Raw genomic sequence first — 17,442 nt, 5'->3', positions numbered from 1 at the left:
CAATGATCTTATTATGGGCTGTAAGAGCATCAATTTTAGCATTCTTTTCACTTAGAGACTTCTGCATCTGCAACATCATGTTCCTCATATCTACTAGCATAGGGTCAGACTGTGTGGGTTGAGGTTGTGGTGGTGGAGGTGATGTGTGTTGTCTAGGGAACCCAGGCGGTCCACTAGACTGTGGATTGTAGTTATTCCGTGGTTGGTATGGTTGTTGTGGTGGTGGGGGATGTTGAACCTGGTGGGGGTTCTGAATATTAGTGCTCCTGTATGATAGTAGGGGATTGTTTTTATATCCCTCATTGTAAGAATTAGAGTATGGGTTATTCTGTTTGTGGGACTGGAATGCATTACATTGTTCAATAGAGCTCCTACATTCCTGTGCATAATGACCAGACATCCCACAACTATCACAGACATTGACGGTTTGAGAATTCATTGCAGCTACACTAACAGGTTGAGCAGATTGAGCATTTGCTGCTTGCATATTATCAAACTTGTAATGTAAAGCAGTCAATTGAACTGTTAGTTGTTCTATGGAATTCAAGTCATGCTTACCACCCCTATTAGATAGGCCTCTAGGATTCCCATACTAGGCATTATAAATGGCCATCTCCTCAATCACCTCCATAGCTCTAGTCACAGCAAGTTGCATGAATCTCCCACTAGCAGCTGAATCTAGAATAAGTCTAGACTCATTACCCAGACCATTATAAAATTGTTGAATCAAGAACCAGTCACTCAAACCATGGTGTAGGCACTCTCTCTGTAGATCCTTGAACCTTTCCCATGCCTCAAACAAACTCTCATCTGCTTGTTGAGTAATAGAAATGATATGGCTCCTCAGACGAGCTGTCTTCTCAGGCGTGAAATACTTCACATAAAATGCAAGGGCCAAAGACTCTTAGTTATTAATTTTCATGGCTGCTCGATTCAACCCATTGATCCACAACTTTGCCTTCCCACTCAGAGAGAACGGGAAAAGCATCTCCATAGTTTGCTCCGGAGTCAATCCCTTCTGCTTGATGGTAGAGCAGTATTGGATGAAGGATTGAATGTGAAGATTTTGGTCTTCACCTGCTTCCCCACCGAACTGGCGTCTCTCAATCATGTTAATCAATGCAGGCTCAATTTTGTTAGTCTCAGCTGCAATAGAAGGCATGATTGCCTTGGGTAGCACAGACAGACTTGGCTTAGAATAGTCTGTAAGCCTTGGTTAAAATTGTGGTGGTGTTTCGTCACCCATCTCTATCTCTGAAACTGTATATGTATCTGAAGGAAAAAGACCGCCAATATTATGATCAGAATAAGAGTTAGAGTAATTCCCACACTATGCGATGAAATTTCTTCGTCTACGAAAGGTTCTTTCGGGCTCAGGATCGAACGGAGTAAGATTACTAGTCCTTGGCATAGACAAAGAAACTACAAACAGGTGTGAGATCCGGTCTCAAGGAACGGGGGTTCCTTGAGAAGTAACCAACAATAATCTAGAATAAACAATTAATAACAGAAAATAAAACTGTTTCCCCGGCAACGGCGCCAAAATTTGACAGGCTAAAGTCGTATCACCTAATCAAAGATAAACCTAAGTCCACTAACAAGATAGTAAGGGAAGTAGGGATCGTATCCACAGGGAAACAGGCGTTCTTTCCATTACTAAAACTAAAGTCTAGACTATTACGAACAAGAATTGGGTTGGTTTTGATACTAAAACTACGACAAAGATAAAATAGGGATAATTCAAACATTAAAAGTTCTAAGCCATAGGTTCACCAATGAACGATAATCCAGGATGATAAACAATCAATAATAATTAATAAAGCAGTTAATTAGACTAGCATGCTCTCTCGAATCGATACTAATCATAGACTTAGAATTAACGGGCTCTCGCTACGTATCAATTCCAATTCTACCTATTGAAACAAGCCTAAATATCAAATTGCATCTCTCGAATATTAACTTGATATTGCTTGACTAACACAATTAAAACCTCCGCAAATCTAATTGCAAAGTAAATGAAACCAATCAATAGGGATTAACCAAAATACCAACAATCAACAACATTCAATCATCCCTTCATATTAATTCATGGATCCCCAAAACCCTAGAAATTTGACTACTCACTCATATTAACAATAAACAAAGCAATTAATACTATTGAAAACATGATTAAAACAAAATAATGAAGCAAAGTAAGAATTAATACATAAATGAAGAACAATGAATAATGAAAGCTTGAATTTTGATTGAAATTAAAAGCTAAGTGTTGCAACAAATTGAGAGAATACTAAGCTATGAGAATAAAACTAAGTGTTTGAAAACTAGAAAATAAGATGTCACTAAAAATAAAAGGGCTTAGTATTTATAGTTTGCCCAAAATACAACTCAAAACCGGAAATAAAACTCGCGAAAAAGGCGCAGAGGTTGGCATCGCCCGATCGGGCGGGCATTCTGCTCGATAAGCAGGTCGATCAGGCGAAATTCCGCCCGATCGGGCGGATGAGAAAAACTCTATATGCCTTCCAGGATGGACGCCCGATCCGAATCGGGCGAGGCCCGCCCGATCGGGCACCCGTTGAAAGTTTCAAAAGTCTTTTTCTTCGCCCGGTTTTCTCATTCCGCCCTCCACTCAAAGGGCGATTTGCAGAATGCATCGTCCTTCACTCAAAGCACCAAGTCTAACTCTCGGGGCTCGAACATAGGCATCCTAGGCTCCCAAGGGTTGACCGTAATCATCCCGAACCTACTCGGGGTCCGTGTAGTGGCCTATATCATCGCGAAACAAGCCTAAAAAGGCTAATTTCTCATCGAACAAATCCTGAAACTCAAGGCACACTTACAACACATATTAGTACTAAAAACGGCTCCTAAGAGCTCATTTGATGCAGAAAAGTACTAAGGGACGGGGGTGAAAACTCTATATAAAACACACATATCACAATTATGGTTTTTCCCCATGTTAATTAGATTGTTCATAACCTAACATACCTATGGTCAACTTTGGCCACCTTTGCTATTGTGAATAAGGCAACTTGGTTGATAATGGGAGACTTCAATGCCATCATGGAGATGGATGATAGAATTGAGTCTTTGGTTAGACTTTTATAGATTCAATGAATGAGGCAGTGATTGCCTACTTGCAAGCTCACTGAGATGAAGAGCACTGGCAGTCACTTGAGGGGGATTATGACCATTGTCCAACGATCTTAAGTACTTACTTTCTAATCACCAGAAAAAGCCTTTTAGATTCTATAACATGTGGACTTCTTCAAGTAAGTTCATACCTATTGTGGAAGAACATTGGCAAAAGTATGTTTATGGCTATTTCATGTTTAGAGTCATCCAAAACCTCAAATGGATCAAGGATGACCTTAATTAGAACCTTGAATAAAATAGGAAAACAATTACGTGGAAGAAGAGAAGTTACATTTTCTAAAGCAATTAGTTGAGTTCATGAGAGGTTGCATTCTGACCCTACTAATGCCAACCTCGCCTCTAAAGAGAAAACCACTACAGCAGCTAATAGAATAGTTCATGCTAATCTGACTTCCTTCCTTCACCAAACTGCTAAAATGCAATAGTTGGAGCAATGAGATGAGAACAGTAGAGCCTTTCAATACAGCATCAAACAAAGAAGGAAAAACAACACCATTCATTCAACTCGGACATCCAATGGGATTGGGTCAACTTTGCAAAGGGCAACCTCAACCTAACTGCTTCATGAAACTGGACCTCAAGATGACGTATGATACAGTAATGGGACTTCATTGATGAAGTGATGCATGACCTATGGTTTCTTAACCATTTCACTCAACTGATCATGACTTGCTTAACCACAACTCAATACTCTATCTTGATCAATGAAGTTCCCATAGACTTAGTACATCCAAAAGGGGGGCTAAGGAAAAGTGATCCTCTCTCACCATTGATTTTCACTCCATGCAAGAAGTATTTCTCAATAGCTATGCAGACAGTAGGGGAATACCCTAACTTCAAGTTCCACTTTAGATGTAAAAGTCTAAAAATAAACCACATATGTTTTGTTGATGTCCTCCTCATGTTCTCTAAAAGAGACAAAGATATGATACAGTTGATGTTAGAAGGGTTTCAAGTATTCACTGACACTATTGGATTGGTTGTTAACCCACAAAAGTCCTCAATTTACTATTGTGGTGTTACTGAGCACCAACTTCATGAGATAATTGAGATCTCTGGGTTCAACCTAGGGTCCTTGCCTTTCAAGTACTTGGGGGTTCCATTGAGCCCTTGCAAGTTTAGAGCTAGTAATGTAATGCTCTTATTGATAAGATGACTGGAAGAATCATGGCTTGTAGCTCCACGAATCTTTCTTTTTCTGGGAGGTCAGCTTGTCAATTATGTCATGATGAGTATAAGTGTGTATTGGTCTCATATGTTCCTCTATTCTAGAGCTATTCTTAAGAGACTTAACACCATCCGCAGATCTTTTATGTGGTTTGGTAATTTTGAGGATAGTAGACCTGAACCCCGAAGTTTTGTGTAGCGAAAATTGATTCATTTTTTCTTTGATTCCGCCAAGTGTCATGGTAGGTTAGGTTTCAGGAACCTGCTTTTGTGGAACCAAGCTATTGTGGGGAAACAAGCATGTTATATCTCAGAAGCAGGATAACCTTTGGGTCAAGTGGGTTCATGCAGTGCATGTAAAGGAAAACTAGTGTGGGAACAGTTCACTGCTCTGCTGCTGCTATTAGTTAGGTAGTGAAGTTTGTCTTCAAAGTTAAGAACAACTCAATTGCAGTCTAGCCATTGGTTGTGCTCTGCAGAGTACTCAATCAAGGAGATGTAAAATCAGCTCGTGTGCCTCTTGTGCTGAAACATTGGCTCCTCTCTTCTTTGATTGCCATTTTAGTTCTACTTGTCTTGGCTAGGGTTCCGGCATAGCAGGAATGCCATCAACCCATAACTGAAGTGGGTGCAAAGGTATAGCAAGAGTAAAGTCAGGAAGACAATCATCATCACCGCAGTTGCTAGCTTAGTCTATAACATCTGAAAAGCTAGGAATGCAACAGTTTGGTCTTTGAAGGTTCTGGCAAATAGGAGCACTGTCATCGCTATTCGGTTTGAACTTTGAAGTCAAGAGTAGAGTAGTCAACCTATTAAGTAACAAAACTTGTTATAGGCATAAATATTGATCACAAATTCTTACTTATAATAGGTGTACAATAAATATTGTACACCGGAGTAAAAGTTGACTAAAAATGCTTAAAAGTTACATTTATATATGTAAAAGTTATTTATTTTTTAATGAAAGTTATCTTGGTGTACAATAAATTTATTGTACACCTTGTGCGCGCAAGACCTTTTGAATATTGATACGGCTAGGTCTTTGAAGTTGCTAGCAATTAGGAACACTGTCAAAGCTATTCAGTTTGAGGTCAAGAGTACAGTAGTAAATCTGTTAAGTAAGAAAACTTGTAATAGGGATAGAGATTGGCTTTAGTGATGATATAGAGTACAACATGTTTTCTCAGAAAGCTCCGGAAGATAAGTTGAAAGATGCAAAATGGTTGCTTCTATTCAAATTAAAATACATAATCTACTTGATAAAACTCCCTGCTTCAATACAAAAGTTGCATATTGTAAAACAGCACAAGAGTAGGTACTACTACTCCAATATTGAAGCACAAATAGATTATATTATCTGAAAATCTAAGTCTACTACATTCAGCAATGTCTGGAAATTCAAAACCGCACAGGTTCAGTAGTCCAGACCTTTACATAAAGGTCACAACATAGAAAATAAAATTCATTGCCTAGCCTAAGAAAACTTCAAACAGCTTCTGGAGTGGATTCCCATGCCATGTTTAGCGATACTGAAAATCAAAAAGGGAAAAGTAGGTTAGACGATTTGAAATATACTACCTTCCATAGATAACAACATACAACTCACACTATAAATTATAACTCAAACTCAAGTTAACAAGACAGCCATACTTCCTACAACAAATATTGGCAGATACATCAGAGGAACCACCAAACCAAAAAGGGTTAGCAAAGTGACACCAACAATTTACTATGATGGTTTCTTCATAAAAATGTGTCTGGTTAGCAGTCATCAAGGGGAGGAAAGGGGCAGAGAGGAACCGGAAGAAAGTTAGGCAAGCATTGTTGTAACTACAGTCGTGTTTCATACTCAATCTTAGAGTTAAGCTAAAGGTTGGGTCTAACCTTTTACATTTTTCACCTTTAAGGACCTACACCTTTTTTTTTCACCTTTTAGGACCTCATTTCTATTTTCCGGCCACTTAACCCAACTTTAACTCACCGGTGGTTAATGTAAAAACTAAAGAGATGAAATCCTTTAAAATTAAAATTTTAATATTTTTTACAGCCAAATAAATCAAATAAAAATAAATAAAATAAAAGGGTAATTGAATCCTAGCCCCTCTCCTTTCTTTCCCAGTTTCCCTGCATATTTTCATCTGTTTTCATTACAATTCAATCACCTAAATCATACTCCAAAATTTATACGTATCATCAATTTTCTTTCATCCCTTATGTCGTCGCTCTCCTCTTGAGTATTAAGAAATTCACACTTATTTCAATCAATTTTGTTTTGGATATCGCTGGTTTTGAGAAATTTAATACAAAATCCGAATTCGGTGTTTAAAATTTTGGTGTTTTTCTTGTAAATTAGATAAGGATATGCTTGACTTTAGAATTAATAGAGGGAAAGAAGAAGATAGATAAGGGCAGAAGAGCAGTGTAATCATACTGGAGCTCTCGGATGATCGATGAGCTACATCTGGTGAAGATAAGGCTTGATGATAAGAACCATATTGTTAACAAATAGACATAGAGAAGAAGAAAATTAGGGAAGATATCATTGTTTCATACGGAGTACGTAGATCACTCTACATGGCCACACAGGTACTCTTGAGCCGTAGGAGAAAAAGTGTAATTTGTAATTAAAAAAACACGGTAAATAATTTGTTGCATTTGAAGGCTGAAATATGGCTGCCTTCAAGAACAACAAAGCTGCATCACTTAACAACTTAAAATCAATATCGCAACTCAATTTTGCAGCACCTTGGCCGGTCTTAACTTCGATTTCACCATTTCTTTTTAATTAATATTTTTCATCTTCATTTTACTAGCATTACATTTTTGTGGCATTTTTCTAGAAATTCTTTTGTCGTATATTAATTTTCTATTGTTTTCTGGGTATTTTGAGATATGACCAAACTATTGTATTTGGACTGAATTACTTTTCTTTACTTCAAAATAAAATTGATTTAAATTTTATTCCCTACAAAAAAATAATTTTATTCTCTTTCTGTTCATTGGCTATTGAGCACACTTTAAATATAGAAAAAATAATTGTAATTGTGTCAAGTGGATTTTAACTCAAGGACCTAAACTTTTAACTAAAGGGACTAATCTTTTGTATGTTTGGGTTAAATTTGACCGGAAAATGAATAGTAGGTCCTTAACGGTGAAAAAAAAAAAGGTAAAGGTCCCAAATAGTGAAAATTGTAAAAGGTTGGACCCCAACTTTATGCTTAACTCCTCAATCTTAACGTCTAATGTTGGAAACCCATATGTTCAGCATTTTAAGTTCAATTAAACCAAGGAAACCGACAAATTAATTTTAAGCTCAAATAGATTCAGAAAGAATGAAAAATAACAAATCCTTGTAAAAATAATATACAAATACCCCCAATATTTCGTGAATTTCAAAAATTATAGACTAAATTAGACCGCTATTTGATTAATCATATGCAATTAAAAGAGAAAAGAAATTACCTTAATGAAACCAATCTCCTTCGCATTGCTACGGAAGCATTGCCTGCAACACATCAAACCATACTTGCGAATGATTGCGTGAGGGTTTCCGCAAACTCGGCTGCCATAATTTGAACAAGGAAAAACGCACTTAAACATCATATTAAACCCAGAAAAGGAAAGCAAATTCATCAGAAATACTGAGCTTAACAAAACATAAATGGAGAGAGAAAAAGAGAGTACCAAGCGCGAGATCCAGGACCATAGCTCTTAGGGTGAGCGTTCCAGATGTTAGAGTGCCCCATTTTCTTACTGATTTTCCGGCTCTCTGAATGTTTCCAATATAAACCCTAGAAACGATGTCGCTTGTTATTGAAGACGAGAGATTAGAGATGAGTAGATGACGACTTGACGAGTGGGTTTTTATTCGCTGGATTTTGGACCCTACACTTACCCGACCCAATGCAGGTTTTGGGTCTTTTTATAGGGCTTTTAAAGTTAAGTAATGTTTTCCTTAAATAGTTGATAAAAAATATATTACTGTTGTGAAATAGAGAGAAAGAGATAGAGAAATTGGGAGAGAACAACGATGTGTTTTATTCCATGAACAATAGGGTATATATACATACAATATAATAGGGTTTGTTTGGAGAACAATAAACCCTAGATCTAGAATATTCCAGAAATATACTAGGGGTATAATGGGCATCCACATAATATTTCATAACACTCCCCCTTGGATGTCCATTATTGAAGATTATGCCTCGTTAAAACCTTACTAGGAAAACCCCGTGGGATAAAAACCTAGTGAAGGAAAAAGAGTACATCATTCTTCATAATACGCTTGAGATGTTGCCTCATTAAAAACCTTACCAGGAAAACCCAGTGGGACAAAACCTTGGTTAAGGGAAAAAGAGTGCAACACGTATTTCTCCCCCTGATGAATACATCAATTGAGATCTTTTGTGCAATCCATCCAATATTGTTGAGTAGCTTCTCAAATGTTGCAGCATGAAGTTCCTTGAAAATTGATTCTCCAAAGTTTAACTTGAATCTTCAATTCTCCACTTGAACAAATGAAGTGAATATCTTTATCACCAATGCTTTGAAAATAATAACTGTAAGATCATTTGTTTTTCTCTTTCTCATTCGATACGTTTGTTTTCGAGTTTCTCGATAACATAATATTTTAGCTTCACCTTAGATAGATACATTTTCTTATACAAAACTTATTCATACATATTGGACATATATACCTTCTTCTGGAGGTCATAAATGGTAGTTTTCAATCAATAATGACCAAAATTTCTTTGGTCATGAAAATACATGATAAATAATAATATCATCGTCCAACTTGGAGGTATAAATATAGCTAATAATGTTATTTATGGTTCTTCTGGACCATGACATAATATCCATTGGAAGGACATTACATACCTTTATCTTATATTTTAAGATGATTCATATTTGTACAAGAATTCTTCTATGAATAATTGAGTATATGTATTTCATAACTCTTACGTACTCAAACTTCAGGTTGAATTGTCATTTCAAAAACACTCTTTTAAAGTTTTGATAATATCTCATCAATGTTGTGATATTCATATGCAAAACTCACAGGGCTAGATGTTTAAGAACATCATGTATAAGTTATTCAGGAACTTTTCTTATTTGCATGATTCATAACATACTATTAAATCAATATTATATTTCTTTTGCAACTAATAGCCCAATGAAGCAAGAATCTCCAATGAAGCAAGAATCTCATCTTATAAATTTCCATAAAGTTGCAAATTCGTCTTAACATTCTTTGGATTCATATTTCATATACGACATCATAATAGTTTTGAAACATGTTATATGAAATTATAATTAGATAATTCTACATCATACCATGATAAAATATAAAACAATCTAAATGTATGATAAATGATGCATTTACCTATTAACTACACATGTATATGAAGACTCAAATGCAAAACACTGTACAGTGTGGATATTTCAAATTCATAACTTGTTGGACTTCAGGTCCATGAGCTCATTTGATCATTATAGTTATGTCTACATCGAAACAGACATAGATTTACGATCCCCTATTCAAAATCCATTATTTCTCGCATATGCATTATATTTCGGTTCCATCATCTACCGGTATCATCAAAAATTTTCAACATATACTTTGCATGCTATTTATCAATTATATCTGAATACTTATTCAATAGGTAACATTCATTTTTCCTCACGGGCCATCTATTATTGTTCAGATATCTATACCACTTCAAAGGTATTTCATACACTATATAATTAATAGTGTTTACTTTATTTTCAAAAATATCATCAACTGCATTATCTTGCCATCCTTTTCATATAATCACTATGTTGGAACCGTATATATAATCTACACTTCAGGTGTATATATTTAAATAAATATTGACAAGATATATAATTCTCAACACTTAATATATGTAACATCGAGCACTATGACTGTCATATACCTTTATGTCTCTAGACATTATAAAACTTAACATAATTAAGTCATAGATATTTATGTCCAAACATACTTCGAGGACATAAAGTTGGCATGTACACTTTCTCATATGGGGATTAATTTATTATCTTTCAATTTTGCCAACTTATTTTTGCTCGTCTCCCCCTAAGTTGGGAAAATATTTTCAATATGTTATGGGGCATAAAGTTTCACCAACTAATATACTTTTCAACGTGTATTTTGATAAATATTACATACTTTTGTTCTCTTCTAGAGACCAACATTGATTATGGGGAGTAGATATAATATGCAGTTGTTTTCTTCATACTTTCTCTTTTCGTGCTGACGTATGATTGCCCCAATCAAGAGATTTATGATGCTTATTTATGATACTTAAATCAATCACAAAAACACTTGTAAACTTATTGGTGATCTTCAAGTCTCCTACTACCATTCTGGTGAACTTCGGGTCACTTACTATCATGGTGAACTTTAAATCACCTATCATTATACAATTTTTTCAAAATCATTAATATATCTTGTATTTATTTTCTCAATCGATTCATTATAACTATTTGATTGAAATACAACTCAACCTCATCATTTTGTCCTGCCTTTGAATATATACAACATATGAGGGAGTGTCAGCACATAAAATTTTATTTGACAAGAATTTTCAAATTCTCATAACGGGTGTTCTTAAACCCGGATGGCCTGGATTATCACACCATGCGTATATAATATCATATAAAATATTTCATTCGATAACTGCTGGTTATCTTCTCAAAGTGATCACTATAGTTATAAAATACTATAATTTGAACATATTGTGATGTGATATAACGACACAAACTGGTGTCTCAATTTTAACGGCAAGACAATCTCAACAAAACTTATGGAAGATAGATGGTACTCTTCAGGAGTATCCATTGCAATTTTGGTACATATCTTCTCCAGAATGTAGTCTTGTACTCATTCTCATAAAGCGAGTCAATAAAATATGAACACATATTTCATATTTGTACCAAATTCAAGATAATTGAATTATAATCTTGATCATATACTACTAATTTTATTATGTTGAAAGCTATCTCCCCCTAATCCTTGCATGTATATAAATTTGATTCGGAGGGCGTGCTACAATGTCTATTAGACATATATTTTCATTATCTCCATACACCATGTTTATCTATAATTTATTCCCTTTTGATGAGTGTTAATAAAGCTCAACGAGATGTTTTGGTGCAATGGGCCCAATATTATTATTTTTTCTCCGCAACCAACCCAAAAAATATAAAATTTGAGTTTTCTCATCATTAACTTTTACATACTTTTCATCACTTCAATCCCACTTCTGGTGTATATGTGTATTTTAAAGTTACACTCATACTCATTTATTCCGCCATGACTATGTCGTATTTACTTTTACATTGTCGGTCATGAGCCTCATGACTACTGGCATGAACTTTACCATTTTATTCATACAATATCTCATTCACTTCTGGGAATGGTTGGCATAGTTGAATGTGATCATATTTTTTCAAGAGTTCGTTATTTTGTTCATCCACCAAAAGAAAATATATGAACTATTTAAAAACTTTCTTAAAACTTTCTCATAATTATCGTGTCTACAAGACAATACTAGTTCCATGAAGAATAGAGCTTATTGGCAACACACTTTCGAAACTACTACAATTTATGTGTCATATTTCCCTTGGACTATATAAGAGGGTTTGCGAGTCTATAATAGTCAAATATTCAGACTTAAGTCATGCACCTCTTTAACTTGTTGTCTTATTTTCTATTTTAGTGACTTCACAAAAACTCAAAGCACATATGTTGATATGTGTATTTTAGCATCTAAGACCATTTATAAATACGGCATTTTTCAAAAAAAATAACACCCACAAATTCGTGTTTTTCTAGGTTTTATAGTACAAAATCAAGTGGATCACAAAAATATCAATTGACAAATATTTATAATGTAGTAAATATAAATTCCACATGAAACTTTCACCCTTTCAAATAAATTAACTTAATAATAGATTTGGTTCACCTTCTCATAATACTATACAAGATGTAAGAAAAGATATTGATCATTTCTAACGGGGATGATGATAATAAATGGATTAATAAATAATTCACGCAGTATTATATAGATCTTCTACCAAAATAGTTAGTAGTTACTTGAATAATCGAATGTCCCAAATACCAATTCACAACTTATTTCACATATCACAACGATCTTATATATAATCGATCAAATACTCTATATGCATGAACCAACCGTATGATCCAAGGAATATAATAAGCATAGTCCTTGGTGGACTAAAATAACAATGCGCTACAACATCTATATTTATGTTCAAAAATTATTAAGTATATATCTCATTTATAAATACCAAATCAAGTTTGACCTAACTTTTAATAATAAAACCCAAACAACAAATTTCATAACAAAACTGTAATCAAATAGATTTATATCACAAACCATGACATGTGTACAAAATATGGAATCAATCAACTCGATCAATCCTTTATACATTATGTAGCAAGTGACAATGCTAAACTTATATATTGATCAAAACAATGTCATTATTTAAAATTCAAGACACATGTTAGCAAAGTAAATAACCACATTAGAATTTACCGTCTATGATCATGTATAAAAATAAATTATTCAATAATCTATTATGCAAAAATATCATTAGTAATTTTGTACTCGACAATGCTTAAAAACATAGATGCATTTATCACTAAAAAAATATATTAAATAATGTACACCTTTACACTTATGATATATATATTGATCAAATAGTAATTAAATATCGTAGTTTAACGAAATCATAAAGTAGCGATTAGAAGAATTTAAGTCAGAAAAGTAATATTCTTAAAATCACTTTACATATACCCGAATCATGTCCAACATAAAACTATCAAGGAGTAATTTAATATAAAGCCAACCGAAAAATTAAAAATTAGGCTTTCATAAGATCAAATAGATTGATGCCGTAATCAACCTTTCCCTTGAAATCATGTTATAGGACATTACAAATTCTATAGGACAAGTGTGGGTATTAATCGAAACATATGATATAGGACAAAGCTATATTAATTAAAACCAATATTCACCAACTCAAAGAATAAAAGTTGCATCGCAATAGAATCGTATTAACATAAAGGAACCCCATGAACTTTGTTTATAAATACTAGCAGTAGACACAACCACATTAGACCAACATTCAAAAGATACTCATGTTAAATTTTTAGATTACCTTCATATGGGTATGCAGAAATTAAAATAACTCAAATCATGAACAAACAATTCCCACCAAATTTAGTATACTTGTGAGAAAATAAATCAATTTAAAAACCGTATAACTCAAAACAAATCAATTTAATTGAAGGATTATATAATTACCCGTAAATTAATGTACACAAAAAAAATGAAGTACCTTGAATGAAGAACACCTCATGCCTCCACCTAAATTAATCAATGCAATTGCAAGAAGCTCGTGTTAGTCCTCTCTTTTCTCTGCTATAACCAGTCTTTCTCTAATTTAATTGCTTGAAGTAGAGGATGAAGGATGGAGTATTTCAATGGAGAAGAGAGAAGAAGAAAGTCGGCTGGTGAAGTTAATGTTTCGACAATGACGATTAGTTATCCTCAATGACATAAATGACTTCCTTTGTTTCTTGTTTATTCAGTCGGCTAGGGTTTGGTGCGAGAACAACGATGTGTTTTATTCCATGAACAATAGGGTATATATACATACAATATAATAGGGTTTGTTTGGAGAACAATAAACCCTAGATCTAGAATATTCCAGAAATATACTAGGGGTATAATGGGCATCCACATAATATTTCATAACAATTACATGTATTTCTTTTTTTCTTTTGAGTTACATACTTAATTTTTGCATGTTATTTAGAGTTGGTTATAGTTTTTCTTTTCTCAATTTTTGGTAATAATAAAACTTGTCTTACTTCTTGTCCCAATTTGAAGTTTTTTTTGGGTGGTAAGGTTAAGGTTTATTATATGTTATCAATTTATTTAAACATACTTTAATCTATTATAAAAATCTTGTTTGATATATATATACTACATTTATACTTACATTTTAATTATCCACAGGTTTTCTTAGGGTGTATCGTGCATCCTTATCAAAATAATTATACTTGATTTACCTATCCGAACTTAAGAATATATCTAAACTTATTGGAACTTATATAGTACTTATGAACATAAGTTAGGGAGCCCCTTATTCGTGAAGTTAATTCGTTTTCCTAAACTTGACGTACTTATTTGAATTTATATTTCCTAAACCTAATTACTTTAAACTACCTACGAAATAAAACTTATTTTTCTTTAAGTTAAATTAAATACTTAATAATATTCTTCCCTTGTGTTCTTACATATTAGGGTTTGATATTTTAACCTTAAAAAATTAAAATTCGGTAAAAATACTTCGACTTCAGCACAATTAATTAAGTTAATTTTAGTAACTATATAGTTGAAGTAAATCCTAACATAAATGAAGTCTCGATGGAGATAAAAATCAAGTATATATAGACAAGAATATAATAGTAACAATCATATACTACCACCGCTTCTGAAAGTTTTTTATGCCTTGGAATATGTTTCTAATGTATGAAAACTTTAACCGTAAATTCTCACTATCACATACATCAAAATCTCCATCATGTATGATCTTGTTAGATTGGTCTTGGTATGTATTATCAGAATACCAACTTTTTATAATTTTTTCACATACTAAATTGAATATATTAGTTGTTAAATTTTGCATTAAAGTCCTTGCAAATAGCAAGTGTAAAGAACATTAAAGAACGGAGGTAGTACTTTGTACGACTAATAAAATTAAATACTAATCTAATAAAATAAGTATGTTTAAAAAGAGGTTTCTCGAAAATATAGAGGAAATCTAGATTTGTTTAATGAAAGATTTTCTCGTACTTATAACCTTGTCTTATATACATAATCTTGTATGAAAGACAACTCTCCCTCCCTTCCCTCCTCGATCTCCTCCTTCCCGACCCTGTCCAATTATATAGATATGATGTAATTGTAAGTTTGATGATCTTAACTTTCAATATCACTAATTCATGTATACAATTATATCTAGCTACTTCGTAATATACCATCTGCATTATTGACCTATTGTCAAACATAAATAACTTTTGTTTTATGTTTCTCCAACTTTCACCTCATTTCCACTTAACTTGACATACATCTTAGTCTAACCCTTTTTTCTTCTGCAATCTTGACTTTTTACTTACCCCATCTTCAATTATCTCTTGTACACAATACAAAGTACTACGTACTAATTTAAGTACATACTAATAAATTAACTTTAATCAAATTACAATTAATAATAAAAAGTTTCTTTTAATTAAATACGATTATGACTTTAAATATAATAATTCAATTTTATTACATGAAAAATATAAAAAACAACTAATGTATAAAATAAATTAGGAAAATTAATACCACATGCTCAATCTCAAAAGATATTAAAAAAATAACAATACACCCAAATGCAAAATTATGAATTGCATAGAAACTCAAATCGAATTATTAGCCTTAAACTAATGAACATTACCCTACTTACCAAAATAAAAAAAATAAAAAACTTAAATTGTGTAACGCACTTTAACTACTCTCTCTGTTCTTTCTTTTTTTAACTTTAAGTTATCATGCACACGATTTAACAACTACGTACAGAGTAATAATGTCAGTAAAGATTCATCATTAATTTTTTATTTAAACAATGCAAATTACGTTATTTAATAATTTTTTCACTTTTATCCAAAATTTAACAATTATTGTATTTTTGGATTAAGTTAAACTAATTTTATTATTTATTAAACAAAGAGAGACTTGAATCAACTAATTAATTTAACAACCAATATATGCTTTATATACTTTCCACTAAATGGGAAGTGCAACTAATTTATTCCAAAATAAATTTAACATATTAAGAAATCAATTGACATTTTGACAGTATATTAGGGGCAGAATTATCCATTTATGTTAAAATATAAAAAGAAATATTCAAAACGTAAAGATAAAAATGGCACACAAAAAACGTAAAGAATAAAAAAAGGACGGAAGGAGTATCATAGTACATGAAACATTTTCAGGTGTGGAAAGCACAATTCTAGACCTTTCCAGGCAAACAATGAGAGAGACTTTGCTCAGGAGAGACCCAAGAGCATTACCATACTCTACAAATGTGCTTTTTTATATTTTTTGTTCCTTCATAAAAAAGGTGCTTTTGTCTTTATTTCGTTATCCCTTTTTCCAATTCTCTTATATAATGTGTTTTTCTTTCCAAAAATAGTACTCCTTTTGTATTTTAATATGAGTTACAATTACTATAAACGGTCATATTTTAATACGAAGTATGAGTTATATTAATTTTTTGTATGTTTTTACATTTTAATAATATAGTTCTCCTACCATGGTACCCACTCTCTCCTGTCATATCATTTTCTTTGAATAATTTAGCAACTAAATTAGAGCATAACAATTGGTGAGCCTCTAATTAAGGTTCATAAAATTTCCATAAATGCTTTTATTTCTCCATTGCTGAGTCATAATATCTAATATTTTGGACTTACTTTGAGATTATACTTTTCATTGCCGGGACTCTAAAAAGATTGATTACCATTAATTTTTTCTTAACCTTTTTGTAAAATTTAAAACAAAACATTTCTATATTAAGAAAAAAATATTTTGAAGAGTTATAAAAAATTGTAAGTAACATACTTGCAACACGGTTAAATAGTCTTGCAAAGAAAATTACTCCTTTCGTCCCTTATTGTTTACCCACGCACCAAAAATGTTATTTTAAGAGTTATTTGAGTGGAATTGAGAATAGATAAAACTGATAGGGACCATATTAATGTTACGAGTGAATAAAGTTGTAGTTTCACGAGCACTTATAGTAATGGAACAAACTTTTCAAGACGGACTAAAACAACAAACGACATAAAGAAAACGAATGGAGGGTATAAAAGATCGAAAGGAATTCAGTTAAAGAGTAAACAGTTAGGCAAAGACAATTGTTCTCAACCATAAACTTAAAAATTAATTTTCATTCATATTTTTTTTTGTTTTTCCTATTCGATATACATAAATATTTGTTGAACATACTCCTTATATC

General features: G+C 32.8%; 1 protein-coding gene and 1 non-coding gene across 2 annotated transcripts; one reads left to right on the top strand and one right to left on the bottom strand.

Annotated features, from left to right (window-relative positions):
* Positions 1-743: 743 nt before the first annotated feature.
* On the top strand, positions 744-850 carry LOC130460268 (small nucleolar RNA R71). The gene has a single exon (XR_008920193.1). It is a non-coding gene; the product is annotated as a small nucleolar RNA R71 (small nucleolar RNA).
* Positions 851-5,655: 4,805 nt separating this feature from the next.
* On the bottom strand, positions 5,656-8,168 carry LOC110790068 (40S ribosomal protein S29). Its single transcript, XM_021994802.2, has 3 exons — positions 8,008-8,168; positions 7,786-7,885; positions 5,656-5,852 (listed from the first exon to the last, which is right to left on the bottom strand). Exons 1-3 carry the CDS (start codon positions 8,067-8,069, stop codon positions 5,844-5,846), a joined length of 171 nt encoding a protein of 56 aa, XP_021850494.1. The 5' UTR covers positions 8,070-8,168; the 3' UTR covers positions 5,656-5,843.
* Positions 8,169-17,442: the final 9,274 nt, after the last annotated feature.

Source organism: Spinacia oleracea, chromosome 4, assembly GCF_020520425.1.
Source record: "Spinacia oleracea cultivar Varoflay chromosome 4, BTI_SOV_V1, whole genome shotgun sequence".
NCBI lineage: Eukaryota > Viridiplantae > Streptophyta > Magnoliopsida > Caryophyllales > Amaranthaceae > Spinacia > Spinacia oleracea.
This window is presented reverse-complemented; position numbering and strand designations above follow the sequence as displayed.

Coding starts and splice junctions, on each gene's coding strand:
- LOC110790068 (XM_021994802.2), bottom strand. CDS start 8,069: ATGGGGCACTCTAACATCTGGAACGCTCACCCTAAGAGCTATGGTCCT. Junction 7,886..8,007: donor GGTCCTGGATCTCGCGCTTG/GTACTCTCTTTT, acceptor AAATTATGGCAG/CCGAGTTTGCGGAAACCCTC.